Source organism: Lepidochelys kempii, chromosome 19 (genome assembly GCF_965140285.1).
Source record: "Lepidochelys kempii isolate rLepKem1 chromosome 19, rLepKem1.hap1, whole genome shotgun sequence".
Classification (NCBI taxonomy): domain Eukaryota; kingdom Metazoa; phylum Chordata; order Testudines; family Cheloniidae; genus Lepidochelys; species Lepidochelys kempii.
The window spans coordinates 3,156,500-3,170,751 of record NC_136398.1 but is presented as its reverse complement, the minus strand read 5'-3'; the positions used below and the strand labels follow the sequence as shown (position 1 = coordinate 3,170,751).

Genomic DNA, 14,252 nt, shown 5'->3' with positions numbered 1-14,252 from the left:
CGCAGCTGGGGAAACCGAAATAGGCGAAGGATCAGAAACCTGGCCAGGGATGTTTAGCTTGAACAGCTGAGCATGAAAGCGCGTCCCGGGGATGGAGAGCTTGGGGTGGGGTTGGGGAAAGGATTCTGATATGTTTCTCTGGTATGAATCCAGATTGTCTCAGGCTTACTCTGGGTCTGAACCAGCTCCCGAGATCAGAGCCTGGCCAGGGTGCGGCTGGGCTGCTTCCTGGCCACACTGGCCCAGGCAGGTGTCAGATTCCATCTCCAAAGCCCCTGATGAGTACAGTGTCGGGAAGGATCCAAAGGAGAAGGAAAGAGCAGCAGCTGGGAGCTGTCGAGCTCAGCACCATCCACATGGCACTTCCATTCAGCAACAAGCTGCAGGCTTGGGGACTAGTGGGAGACTAGCAGACAATACGTATTAATATTCTTTGTAGCCCAATAATGCCTCACCTGAGGCCGGGGCCCCACCATGCTAGGCGCTGGACATACATTCAGCACGTGAGAGTCCCTGGCCTGAACAGCTTGCAGCAAATACACCAGAGAGGAGGAAACATGAGGCAAAGTAACTTGTTCCAGGCCACCCAGCAGGACAGTGGCAGAACTGGGACTGGAACTCATGTCTCCTGAGTCTCGGTCCTACCCCCTGGCCCGCCCTGCCGCTGTGGTATGGTTCCCTCTCCCCATTCCTACTGACACGGGTAGTTTTCTCAAGAACATTCCCACAATTCCAGCAGCCCTTGTCACTGAGAAAGCCGCTGCCCCCCCCCCCCCCCGCCCAGTCAAGCCATTTACTGTTTACCCATGTCGCTTCCACGTATATGAATTGATTCCCACAGGAATACGGGAAGGAGAGGGTTAATGCGCTGGGCAGTGGTACTGCATAACTCATGCTGGGACACCAGCTGCCCCGGCCCCGCCAAAGGCCATCTGGGCGTCTGTGTTGATCTTGGCGTGTCTCCTGGCTTCTTCCTTCTCAAGACCTGCACTGGAAAGAGACAGCGCAGCTGGGAAAGGGGCTGCAGACAGCTACAGGCACCCACAGGCTGCGGAGAGAGGCAATTCAGAAAGGCCTTTGTAAAGGTCGGGTGGGGGACACACACAAAGAAACAGGTAAGTGGGGAATCCTTCCCCAGTTCAGCTATATGCAACTCCCCAGCCGCAGGGGCACCGCACATGGGCAGAGCAGGTGAGAGAAGCGAGAGGCGAGTGTGACCTGCGTGTGAAGATGTTCTGTATCCATCACAAATCCCCCTCCAGGCTGCAGCATCTGCTAGAGATTTGGACTTGGTTTGTGGGCACTGAGAGGCTTCGAGAACAGGAACATCTTCACGTAAACAACCACATGCGAAAAGAGGGGGAGGATGGAAAGGTGGAATAGGGCATGGGGTGGGGGGGATGACAAGTCTGGGGGACCTACTCCATACTGGGGGATGCGGTTAGCACTGCAGGGACTACGAGCTCTGTGTAAATGGCCCAAAAGCCAGGAAAAAGCTGGGAAAAGGAGCTAAACTCGCCTTCTTTGGGCATGAGCCAAATTCTAATCAATGGAGGCCAGGAGGAAACGTCTCTTGGGGGCAAGTTAACCCATAGCTGCGGGGTTTCAGTTTCTTGCACTTTCCTCTGCAGTAGCAGGTGCTGACCATGCTTGGAGATGGGATAGTGGGCTAGATAGACCAAGGAGCCTGGTCCATTCTGGCAGCTTCTATGTGCCTGTGGCAACGCTCTGTTCTGACACCATCACTGAATGGGGGACAAGCCAAAAGTGGGATTTGCGGGAAGCTGCCGGCAAGAGTAAATACCCACAGGTGAAAATCATGGTGAAAAATGGGTCCCATGCAGCCCTGCTCCTGGGGGAGATTCCCCAGGCTCCAGCAGCCAGTGGAACACCTGGCCACGAGCCACAGAACTCGCTGCTGGCGGATGCCCGCTGGGTACGGGGGCAGAAGGGCAGATGTGGAAACAGAGACAGAAAGGGAAAGGGCAAGGGAGCCCAGAACGAGCTGGGGTGGTCTTCGGTGGACTGAGCCCCAGGAAAGTGCTTCACGGCACTTAATACAAAGCGGAGGCCGAGTGCTGTAGATCCCATCACACAAAGAACCTGCAGCTCTCCGCAGAGGCGTCACTTGGCTTCGTAGTGTGGACGGGTGCAGAGCTAAGCCAATCTAATGCTGCTAAATTCAACTTAACTCGTAGTGTAGACCAGGGCTAAAAGTCAAGACGGGCTGTCTCTCTAACGGAGCTCCCAGGCTCCACCATAAGAGATGGGCCAGAGGCAGGAATCCCAGCGGAGGGGGTCTGATCTGTTACACAGGAGCTCAGACTGGATGAGCAGCAAAGTCCCTCCTGGCCACAACATCTATGAAAGTCTTCTCTCCTAGCTGAGCTTCGCACCCCCCGCCACCCCACTGCCCCCCGCCACCCCCCCGCCACCCCAGTGCCCCCCGCCACCCCAGTGCCACCCCCGTACTGTCTGCCCCTGCCCCACATGCAACGCTGCTACTGCCCATGCATGCAGCAGCTCCCTCCAGGCAAAGAGCGAATCAGGGTCTGTCATGGAGCTGGCATTTCCGGTGGCTCTGCCAGCTCGGTGGGGACGGGGAGTAGAGCAAGACTGAAGGGTCTTTGGGGCGGGGACTGTCTATTGCTCTGTGTTTGTACAACACCTTGCACAGCGGGGCCCTGATTTCGGTCGGTCCCAGGCACTACCGTCATATAAATAAATAATACTCTTAAGGGGGAAGTGATGGCTGTGTAAGGGGTAATGACGTAGGGAGCAAAGCATCCACTCAAAAGATGATTAACAGAAGATCCTAGGGATCCGGGCTTAACATTGTGGATGGGCAGGGTGGGGGGTGGGTTAGACTGTGGCCGAAGAGCCAGTTTGTGCAGGGTGGACTGGACTGGCAGCATGGGGGTCTGGTTTATACTGAATGAAGAGGCTGAAACCTATGCAGGGGTTCTCCACATTAAAGGGGACCCCGCAGATGGATTTGGTCCACGTTACCTTAATCCACCCCCGGCACCCCTTTAGTCCATGTTATTTGCCAGGCACCTTGGTCTCCCCAGGCCGGTGGGTATGCCCATGTCCCCCATGTTCCTATGAAGTCTCCCTGGTTATGGCATGCCCCTGCCCCCCAAAAAGGCCACTCAGCCCGTTCTTACCGCTGGGCCCCATTCTGCCATGTCAGTACAATTCTGCATCATGCAGAATCACGTAACCGTGATCTCCAAATGCAACTGCTCTGACAGCGCAGCGGCTTGGCTAGATTTTGAGCCCAGGCCCAGAGATTAGCAGAGGGCAAAGCTCTCCCATGGCTCCTGAGCCCAAGGACCAGACAGAACAGATGCCAAAGAGCAGGGAGGAGGCTGGTGGTCTGAGGGGGGGCATTTGCCTTATTTTGGTAACAAAACAAAGTTAGAAACCATCGCCCCTGAGGAGCCTGGTCTGGTCCCTGCTCCTGCCCGACTCCATCCCTGCTCACAAGATGGACTGAACTGAAATGCACAAAGCTAGTGAGTCCTTCCTGGCCCCCACCACCCAGCCCCCCAGCAGGTACTGCCCACTCTGCCTTCCGGAGGGCCTCCCCTGGTTTTGATTCATTCCATGAAGACTGCCCCCTATAAAGCCGGTCCTACTTTGAGTGATGTCATGGTGGCAGTGATGTCATCAGCACTGGCTGATGCTGTCACGTCGCCTCCTGGGAACAGGGCTACGCTCTTGGGCGCGACATTAATGCTGTATCGGGCTGGCCACTTAGGTCAGAAGGCAGCTGGGGAGTCAAACTAGCTGTGAGCCTGCCAACAAAAATGCCTCTGCGCGGGGAGACACCCAGACTGGGTCAGACCCGTTTCCAGGTATGTTCTGTCAGCTCCTGGTAGGCGTGAATCACATGAGAAACTAGACATGGGCTGCCTTAGTCCAGCCGTCGGAACCGGGGCCGTTTATGACCCAAGTCAGCAAAGCATCTAAGCACATGCTTAACTTTAAGCACATGCTTAAGTCTCATTGACGTCAATTGGGACTTAAGTGCATGCTTAAATGCTTTGCTGAATTGGGCCCCATCCTTTGGCCTGCATGTGTTTATGCAGAGCGGGGCATGGTGAGAGACCCACTGGCACATCCATGGTGTAGCAGATGCTTTAAAATGCTGAATTACTGACACATTGCACTTCCATCTGCAGGTCTTCACAGACCAACAACAAACCTTAAATGAGCAATAACTGGGAGCATTACACAAGGAGTGAATTTTCACCCCATTTGAGCAGCTGCAAAGGTCTCCAGATCCTACAGGCTGCCAGGACAGTGGTACCATTTCTGCCATTCGTCACATCCCCAAATCAAGCCCTCCACCCCAGGCTCCCTTTGAAAAAGGCCGAGCACCTTGTGCATAAAAGTGCCCCTTACCGAGATACTGCCCTTTGCCTTCCCGGAATGGGGGTCCCAGGGGCCCTTTCACCATGGGCTGCATGTATTTCACTTGAGCATATCCTCCGCCTCCAGCACCTCCTCCGGACACCGAGCGGATGCCAGCCACAAGCAGGAGCAATGAGACAGCTTCGGCGAGCATCCTGGCTTCACCGCGAGTCTTTCTGTGGAGAAAAGGGAGCCCGGTTAGGGAGACAAGGAAGCCATGGGTTTGCCACCAAGTCCCTTACAGACCACAAACAAAAGGGGCTCAAGCTGTTGTGGCAAGTACTCCGTTTGGAGTAGGTAGGTCTGAAGGTTCCCAGTTTGCCAGGATAAAAACCCTTCCCGCACTCAGGGTCCATGGGGATGGGTGTGCGCTAAGAGCCTGACCCGAAGACACTGCTCACCTGTACAAACTCGGCGCTGGACCTATGCTGTGCGCAGTGACTTACATCAGTGCAGGACGGGGGGGTTCTGCTCTGCTAGCAACGTACACCCACTTTGCACTGGTGCAGATAAGGGCACAAGGGCAGGGCAGTGAAGGCTCAGAGGCCGTGATCTTGGTATTGGCAGCGTCCCAGGTGTCCCGGATCGCCTGCATGGCGTCACTTCAGCTTCCCGACACAAGTTAAGGCAACTTTATCTACGTATCCGTGGGAAGAGCTTAAGGCTGAGCATGTCCTTAAAATGACGGTTGTCACGTGACAGCACATTACAGCACCCTCTCCCCTCCACTGCATCTCCCTCCTGCCAAACTGAGAGCCGGACTGAGAGCCAAAGTCGTTTCACACACGGGTCCTCAAACTGCTCTTAGAGCGTTACAGCCGAAGGGACCTGGGCCAGTTTGCAGCCAGGGTCCCAGAGCAGAGACGCACTGTGTCAGATCCTACAGTACCAACAGCTGACTACACATTTGATGGTGAAGGAGCCATTACCATCTGTGGGTTAAGTTACAAAACAGTTGAAAAAAACTGACATCTAGCACTAGATTGGGATGTTCTGGAAAATGCCTGTTAAAAATGCCGTAATACAGATTTAACTGGAAAAGCTAACGAGTACAGAGAGGAAGGCTGTTCTTGTGGGGAGCACACTGGACTGGGTCTCAGATGATCTAGATTAAATTCCCAGGTCTGCCACAGAGCCCCTGTGTGACCTTGAATAAATCCTTCAATTATTCTGGGCCTCCGTTCTGCAGCCTGTCAAATGGGTATACTAATTTTAAGCCCTTTGTGACTTTTGCTCAGGGAATGTGACCACATGCACATTAATCTGGATTAAAGTAAAGGGTGGATTTAAAATGGACTAACTATTCCTAGTTACCTCCATGGGTGAATGGTCTTCTTCCAGAATAAAAGTGCCTTATTCTTAATTAGTGTAACCCACTTCCATAATGGAACAAGAGCATCCACACATGGAGTTAATCGGTAATAGTTACTGTGGTTGCAGAATAACTCCTCATTGTAGATAAACCCTAAAATGCTCACCGCCTTGGACAATGGGGCCTTGAGCTCGGCTGGGCCATCTGGCTGCTATGGTAATGTAACTAATAAATACTAATAAGGTACCTAATATTTAGTTTCAAAAGTTACCCAAGTGAATGTTCATCCCAGGTTAAATTATACCCATGCTATGAACTTCCATGAAGGAGGGTTTTTTTAAAATTAAAAAAAAATCCCTCTGAGCTGAGAGTTGTTGTCACATCTCTCTGCTGAACAGGATTTCCTCTAACAAAAAACGTGTGTGCTCAGGATTTGGCTCTCGAAAAGATTTCAGATTCCAAGTCCGGGCTTCACTCTGTGATTGAAACCTTAGAGGCACAGAGCTCTGGTTGCTCTCAGACTGGGCAGTGGGTTCACAAACGCCTGTAGCTTTTGGCGGCCAGCGGCCTGAAAAATTAAATGTCAGAAACAAATTCCCATTCCAAGGTCTGCCAGCACTAGTAGCTTTCCGCTGTGGTGCTTTTTAAACAACAGGAGTTTGTTTGGTCAAGTACTTATGAGAACGTTGGATTGTAAAAGCACCGAGGGTTACGATGCTCTGGAACACCAGACTCCAACTTGAGTGCCTGTTTATATAAAATAAATACCCTCTATGAATATATCTTTCCTTTAGCAACACTTTCCATGCCAGCTCCAAGCAGAGAGCTGCAAACAGACTGATTTGCACGAACGAACATTTATTTTCAGAAGCTTAAATAACACACAACGCCAAAGAGCTGGGTATTTTTGATCCTCGTAATAACTGAACCGTGGTTGCTATTAATAAGAATTAAGTGCTTGGCCTTTCTGTTCCTAAGAAAAAACGAGCAGAACAGCTCCTCAGCTGGATTTGATCGGCATTTCCTGAACCATTTCCACTGAAACGGCAGCAGAAAGCTGCGGCATGAAAAAACAAAACCAAATAAAACAAAATTGAAAGAAAGAAAACAGAGAAAAGAAACGGACAAAACTCCAGGACGGGGCAGTTTCTGATGCTGCAAACTCTAGGCAAAGCCATCAAATGTCTTTAATGAAGACCCCGAACCTTGCCCCAAGGAATGTTTGTGAAGTCTCGTTTTATTAGCTCGACCTGGAGAACAGTGCTCCTGCGATTCCACATGATTGGCGGCTAGGTGGTGAGCTGAGCCCGGCGTGCCGATGGGCTGAGGTAAAGGGTTTGCTCTGGCTGCCATCTTCAGGCTTCCATGTTTCCACACAGCCTTCTCCTGTCCCGAGGGGAGGAAATGGCTCCTCGCAAAACGAGGGCGAGACCCGAGTGAGACTTTTTGGGGCTGTGAAGCTCACAAGTGCAGCAGGTGGTTCAACTTACTGGGGACCACGAGGGAGAGGATTTGCTCTTCCTTACTCCACAGACAATGAGCAAGGTGAAAATTCGAGTCCTGGCTCATTCTGCATGGAGCTAATGCCAAAGTCGGATGGGCTGCTTTGTTAGCAGCTAGCAGGGACTAGTGTTTAATGGACAAACTTTGCAGGCAGGAGACCTGGGTTTTATTTCTGATCCTGCTGCTAACTCACTGTGTGACTTGGGGTAAGTCACTTCCCTTCTCTGTGCCTCTGTTTCCCCTGGGCCAGTGAGGCTGACCTACTTCACTGGGGGGCTATGAGGTTTAATTAACTAACACGCCTGGGGACCTTCCTATGAAAGAGCCTAGCGATGCAGACAGTATTGTTCCCAGGCAGCAGAAAGAGCTAAGCTCAGAGGCCATGCTGCTAATTGGACATGAAAAGCATCACTGGACCCAAGTCCCCATGGGAATCTGTGCCCAAACTTTGCAATTCAGGTTTTTTTAAGAATACCCCAGGACTATGGCCCCCAGAACTGTGGGTAGATCTGAGCAGCTCAGAACCTGGCAGGCACACCCCGGCTGAGGTGTCTCCCTGGAGTCAGGTCATGAAAATAACAAGCATCAGTGTACTTAGACCTGGGCAGTTTAATTGAGTCTCTTCCTTCAGGCCCGATCAGTGTCCTGTATGTCCTGGGGTAGGGGCATTTCTGGCACTCCAGGAGGGGGTGGAGGGAGGGATTTGTCACTCCAGAATAGCGCCGGGGTGGAGCATGCTGAGCAAAGGGCATTGTCTCTTGCTCCCACCTCACCCAGACTGGCCTCTTCTGGGTTGGTAGGCACAGCAGCGGTGCTAACTGGTCCCTATTGCTTGCCCTTATGAGTGCACCCAGCCAAGCTATGGATCCTTCCTTCCCAGCACCTTCTCCCCCATCTAGGGCGCCTCTGCTCAGGGTGCTGCCTGAATCATTTGAGGCCTGACCCTGTGAGAACACCAAATGCTTCCGGCCAATCAGGGGGAGTGGAGCGCGCTCAGCACGTGTCCTTGGTTAAAAGAGAAACGGAGAGGCAGACAGAACACACACATCAGCTGAGCACTGGGACTCGCTGCTCATACCCACAAGCCGATTTGGGAAGAGGAGTTTGCAAAGTTCCTCCCAGGAAAGCAAATGAAAAATGGAGGCCGTGTCTACACTACAAAATGAAGTCGACCTGACTTACATCTGCATACAGCTGCTGCAGTAATTACATCGCTTGTGCATGGCGTCCCCACCAGGAGCGCTCGCACAGATTGTGTTGTCAGTGTGGGGCATTGTGGGATGGCTTCTGAAAGGCAGCAACAGTCGATGTAAGGAACACCGTGTCTAAACTGACACTGCGTCGACCTAACTACATCGACATTGACTCTACCTACTCGACATTGACTCTTGTGGAGGTGGAGTTATTAAGTCAGCGTAGCGGGCAAGTTATGTTGGCAGGAGCAAAATTTTAGTGTAGACATGTCCATGGTTAGGTCAATGTAAGCTGCCCTGCATTGACCTAACTCTGTAGTGTAGACCAGGCCAAAGATAAGCCATGAATGTCAGAGACTAGAGCTGGGAAATCAGACTTCCGTCTGCAGGCTGGTAACAAACATCCCACACACTTAACAAAAGGTTTCCAGAGAACATAAGCTAGGCATCTCCACCCTCAACCATCCAAGGACAGAGCCATGAAAGGGAAACCTAGCCGGGATCTAAATGTCCCTTCTAAGTGGAGAACTAGGGAGAAAGACAGATCTCCAGGGTTATTTCCAGTCTCCTGAGCTCTTATGGAAGTGCCTAAGTGCAAATAAGAGGCAACATGAACAAGGTGACCTATGTCATGAGACTGTAATCTAGAAAACTATTAAACAACACTGGAGAGAGATTTCCTGGAAAAGCACCAAGGCTGGGCTCAAAAGGAAAAAATTATTTTGTGGCCTCTAACCCTGAGGTTAGAAGTTTCAAAGGAGAGCTCAGAAGCTGGCCAATCCTCAAAGAGCTACTCGTGTCCCATGGGAAACATTCGTTTAGGAAAACCTCTGCTTGCAGGTCATAGATTTTCAGCATCTTTCACTCCCTCCTTTTTTATTACCAATGCTACTGATGTGAAAATAGGATCTTTCTCACAGAGTTGTTCAATGAAGGGAAGAAGTGAGGAACAGTGGCCAGGGTAAAAGGTCTGTGAATCTCTTTGTGAGACAGTAGGTGAGTCATTTCCTCGTTCTGTGCCTCAGTTTCCCCATCTGTAAAACGAGGGAAATGATTGAAGCTGGACAAACATTTTTGTCAAAATTTTGGATTTCATAAGATTTTCAGCCGCTCTAGAAGCTGGTGAAGAAAACAACGCTAAATTGTTCTGCAAGAAATTTTCACAACACTTTTTGGCTGAAATTTGAACAATTATTGACCAACTCTAATAATGACACTTCGCTTCCTACTTAAAGCCCCTTGTGCGCTAGAGATGAAACATGATTAAAGGATGATGCGTTACGATTATCTGCTTTTTTCTCAAGTGATCTTGTAACTGTCACTTCGTGATGTCATAACTATCGCCAAAACCAGCTGATACAGCTGCAAAAGGAAACGCATCCTGCAAATCCAACATTACCCCCATGATAATATTCCCCCTTGCTTGGATGAACTCCAGACCCAGTGCAGCAAATGAAAAGGCACCAAAAACAAGGGGTAATTGTGGACAGCAAATTGGATGTGAGCTTGCAAAACAACTTAGCAGCAGAAGAGATCTGGCTGCGTGTGTGAGCGTCACATCCCGGGGCCACTCTCCGTCTACAGTACTGTGGTGACCACACCTGGAATATGGGGCCAGATCTTCATGTCGTGTAAATTAGCATAATTCCATTGAGGCCAATGAAGCTATGCAGGGGAACCTGGGCCATTGCATTCAGTTTGGGGCACCTTTCTTACTAGAAAGATGTCGACACACTACAGAGAGCTCAGAGAAGGGCAACAAAAATGGCAAGAGGATCCGGGAAGAGAGAATGAAAGAGCTACACATGTGTAGCTAAGTGGGCTGGAACCACGATAACTCCTCTACGTATAATTAGCAGGCATACACACCAGGGTGGGAGGGAGAGGGAATATTTAACACAGACAAATGAGAGTGACGGGCTGAAATCAAACATAGGTCAAACATCTGGAGAACTTCTTACATGTATGATCTCTAAGACAGTGGAGGAATCTCTCAAGGAAAGGAGCTGAAGCCCAGTTGTTGGGACGTTTAAAACTAGACAGAAGTAGCCACTAGAAAATACGTTGAAGGAAAGATGCTTGCTGTGGCCTCTGGGAGACAGCTTGGACAGGACCTAGCACGAGCAGCTCTAATTCCATCTCTGTCTTCCTGACTCTCTGGGAGGGACCATATGGGTGATGACTTAGGATGGGGAGAAAAACCAGGTGTGCTAGAGAGCGGAGCAGCCATGTTTCCTCAGGGCCAGCTGAGTCTAGCTGCTCCCTATGGGCTTTGGGAAGAGGCTGGAAATCCCTTTGGTTTTGCTGTTCATGACGCCGGGGCCAGATTCAGGACTAAGCTTAGGGGAAGCTGTGTGATTGGGTGCATGGGGCATAGGCCAGGCAGTCAGGAGACCTGGGCTCTATTCAAGTTGCTGCCCATTCCCCCTCCCACTGCCTGTCTATTTAGACTGTGAATGCGCCAGGCAGGGACTGTCTCTCCCTGAGTGCCTGTACAGCCCCGCGCTTATTTGGGGGGTTACCGTAACACATAGAACAAACCATACTGAAGAGTCACTCTGCCACGCTCAATGGAGTTGTATCAGCAGGAAGCTGGTGTGAGTCAAGTCTTTGGGCCTCGGAGCCTCCTCTCCAGCCTCCTGCAGCCCTTTGCCCACTCCCACAGGGCACAAGCAAGCCAGATGACAACCCTCACAGCCTGTTTCTGGGGCCCCTGTGTACCGCCTTGGGGAGCAAAGGCTGCTTCTCATCTCCCCACGCATCGCAGCCTTGCCTGGCTTTAGACTCCGCATTCTTCCCAAAGCTCCAAATCTTTTGCTTAAACCAGAACAGCGACACAGTAACGAGCTCCCAGCTGCAAAGAGCTCTGGGGTTTGGCCGGTGTCATGTGCATTTTTCCCTTGCAGTCCTTGAGCTGAACCCCGGGCACAAACCCAAAGTAAAAGCACCCATGCCAGAGACAAACGCAAGGCTCTGATTATTGCATTTCAGTGGGTCAGTACCAAATAGAGCAGGGAATTAAAAATGCAGAAGGCTCAGACCTGCTGCTTTATTTTAAGTCAAACACAGATCTCTGCTATCAGCTTCCTAGACTGGCCCACAATGCAGCTCTGCACAGAGCAGCTAGCTGAATGGTGCGGGTGCGTACGTCACCCCCAGCCTGGAAGCTAAGAGACCAAGAAGTCGAGAAACACTCTTAAGCTGACAGCTCTCATTATTGCACTTACAAAACAGGCAAGAAGAATGAGCTTTCTGGGTCAGGCTCCAACACTCCCATATGCTCTGCTCCCTTCTGGACACTCAGGCGGGGCCTGGCTTTCGGAGCTGGGAATCTGCCCCACGTAAGCTGCCAAGCGTCCAAACCCGACACAAACTGTACAGAGCTGACATGGAATTTGCTTCCTGTTTCCTGGGTGGATGATGAGGAGTCACGTGCTCGCTGAGTTCGCATCACCCATTTGGGCCTGGCCTTTCAGCAATGGGGAGAGGGGAGCAGCGAGCTGCATTCAGGATGCCACAGGCCGAGTCCAGTCACGCCTGCCATACGCCCACATCTAAAATCCCCATTCACACCCACCTGTTGACTCCCCACTTTGCTCACCTACCCCAAAGCAGAAAAAGTCCCCTAGCCATTACACAGAAGGGAATTTGTGCTGTGCAGTGGGTTCTCGTCTCAGCCAGCTCTGCCACCCACCTTCAGCTCACTGGGAAGTCACTTCTCCTCTCTGTTCCACACTTTGCCCTGTCTGTGAAATACCACTAATGATCCCGACCCTCCCTGGACAAGGACACGGAGATCTATGGCTGGAGAGCTCTGTACAGGTGCCAGGGAATCACTCGCTATTCTTTGCAGAGTCCATTGTTACGGATTTAACACCAATATCCTGAAGTGCAGATGCTCTTCTGGTCAGTCCAGAGTCTAATCTCTAGCTCCTGGCAAACACCCATTCTCTGGATGTCTGCACATAAGCAGCCTTTAGTTTGGAGTCACCTGTCAGGGAACATTGCTTCGGTAATAACAAGAGGCTAAATACTCACAGGCTCAGGGTTTAATACAACCAGTGGCATCCTTCATGCAGGAGGAGACAAGCTCAGAGATTGTTGCAAATGTTCCTAGTCTGTGTCAGTCCTTGCACGTGACTTTGTACAGTGCACAAAGACAAGAAAAGGCAAAGTTTTGAGAGCCCTTTCCGGGGAGAACAGCCACACCTCTGTGTCTCTGGATCAACTGGCTTGCAAGAGGTTTTACTGATTATTTCAAGGTGCTGTGCAGAGAGATTAAATGTGAGGTCCCTGCCCTGGGAAATTGACAATCTGACCCAGGCCAGATTCTGCAGACTCCTAATTACACCTTTACCTCCCCCACTGCCCTTTCTAGCAAAGCAGCTAGTGACTGCGTTGACCTCGGTCACACACATTCCCCAGGGGGTGTACAGGTGTGACCCAGCCTAGGTTTGTTGGAGGGGAAGCCCTGATTGGTATCTTATATACACTGCGAGGCTGGGGCGCCCTCTGCTCCCAGGGAAATCAATGACTAAAACCCAGGCTGATTTCAGGGGAGCCGGATTTAGTGGCCAGAGGTTAAAGGCTGGTCTTTAGCCAGTTTGTAGCTCTTTTCTCCAAGATGAGCTGAGAGCAGCTTGGATGAACGCTCCGGCCCATCTCCTCCCCTGGTCAGCTGGGTCACGATCCTCCCCCACTTCGCTGGGGCAGGCAGGGTCACGATGGGGAACGCGCCTGCACTTCTCAACCGGGAGGGGCTCGGGAAGATCCCCAGGAGGGCTTCTCTGTTGGGCGGGTGAACAGCCCCCAGCCTTGTGGGGAAATAACCTTTCCCAGGTCGCTCTCCAAACAGAGATCCTCTCTTCCTGGCACTGGCTCTGCGGCCCGGGGGAAATCCAATCCGGGGCGGGACGGCGCACAGAGGGAGCTCACTGAGCTTCGCAGAGGAAGGAGCATCATGTTCATAGGATATTTCCCAGCCTGACAATGCCACACCAGTTATCCCCACACTGGGGCGAACCAGGAACCCTCTCCCTTTGGCGCCACCCTCTCATGGCAATGAAGCAACAAGAGCCCACGGGAGGCAGCATGGCCTGGGGCGTAGCACACGGAGTGGGACTGCAGAAACCTGGGGTCTATTCCCAGCTGCGTCAGTGATGTTCTGGGTGACCCTGGACAAGTCACTTAAGCTCTTTATGCCTCAGTTCCCCAGCTGTCAAATGGGAATAACCTTTGCTTTGTTAGTTTAAGATTGTAAGATCTTCAGGCAGGGACTGTCTCTCACCATACGTCTGTTTAGCGTCTAGCACAATGGGGCCTTGATCTTGGCTGGGGGTTCCAGATGGTATTGTAATACACTTAATAGCAACTGCTTGATAGTTTCATAGGTTGGGCTGAGAGGATTGTCCATGCTCTCTGCAGTTCTCTCCCTTGGCCCCGCAGAGACCACAGCGACACCAATTCCTTTCTTGCTGCCCAGCGCAGTCTGCCCTTTGCTGAACAAGGGGCAGATGTCCATTTTTAGACATGCACAGATCCACCTCCTGTACTTCCCATGATCACTGCAGAGCTCCTCCAGCGTTAACACGGGCGCCATGTGCAACCATAACCCGCAGGCAGCGTGCGCCATGCCAGGGCAGCTTGGCATTCCCTAGGATTCACCTTTCCCACTGTTCAGGTTCACACGCCTCTACGGTCTGCTCACTATCACCTCATGGTCTTGCTTGGTCAGAATCTAACCTGTTGGTAGATGCCGAGGGGCAGCCTGGAAGCCAGTGTCTGGACCTTTTAAATCTCAATTTCCTCTCCGGGCTGCTTTAACC

At 51.6% G+C, this 14,252-nt stretch overlaps 1 protein-coding gene across 2 annotated transcripts in view; it reads right to left on the bottom strand.

Moving 5' to 3' along the window:
- Positions 1–14,252, bottom strand: part of COL8A2 (collagen type VIII alpha 2 chain) — a 150,535-nt gene that overhangs the window by 23,592 nt on the left and 112,691 nt on the right. For both annotated transcript variants that reach the window (XM_073318068.2, XM_073318069.2), the window contains one exon: positions 4,411–4,595. In XM_073318068.2, the coding sequence (XP_073174169.1) occupies positions 4,411–4,573 (163 nt within the window). In that variant the 5' untranslated portion in view covers positions 4,574–4,595. The remainder of the gene's footprint in view (positions 1–4,410; positions 4,596–14,252) is intronic.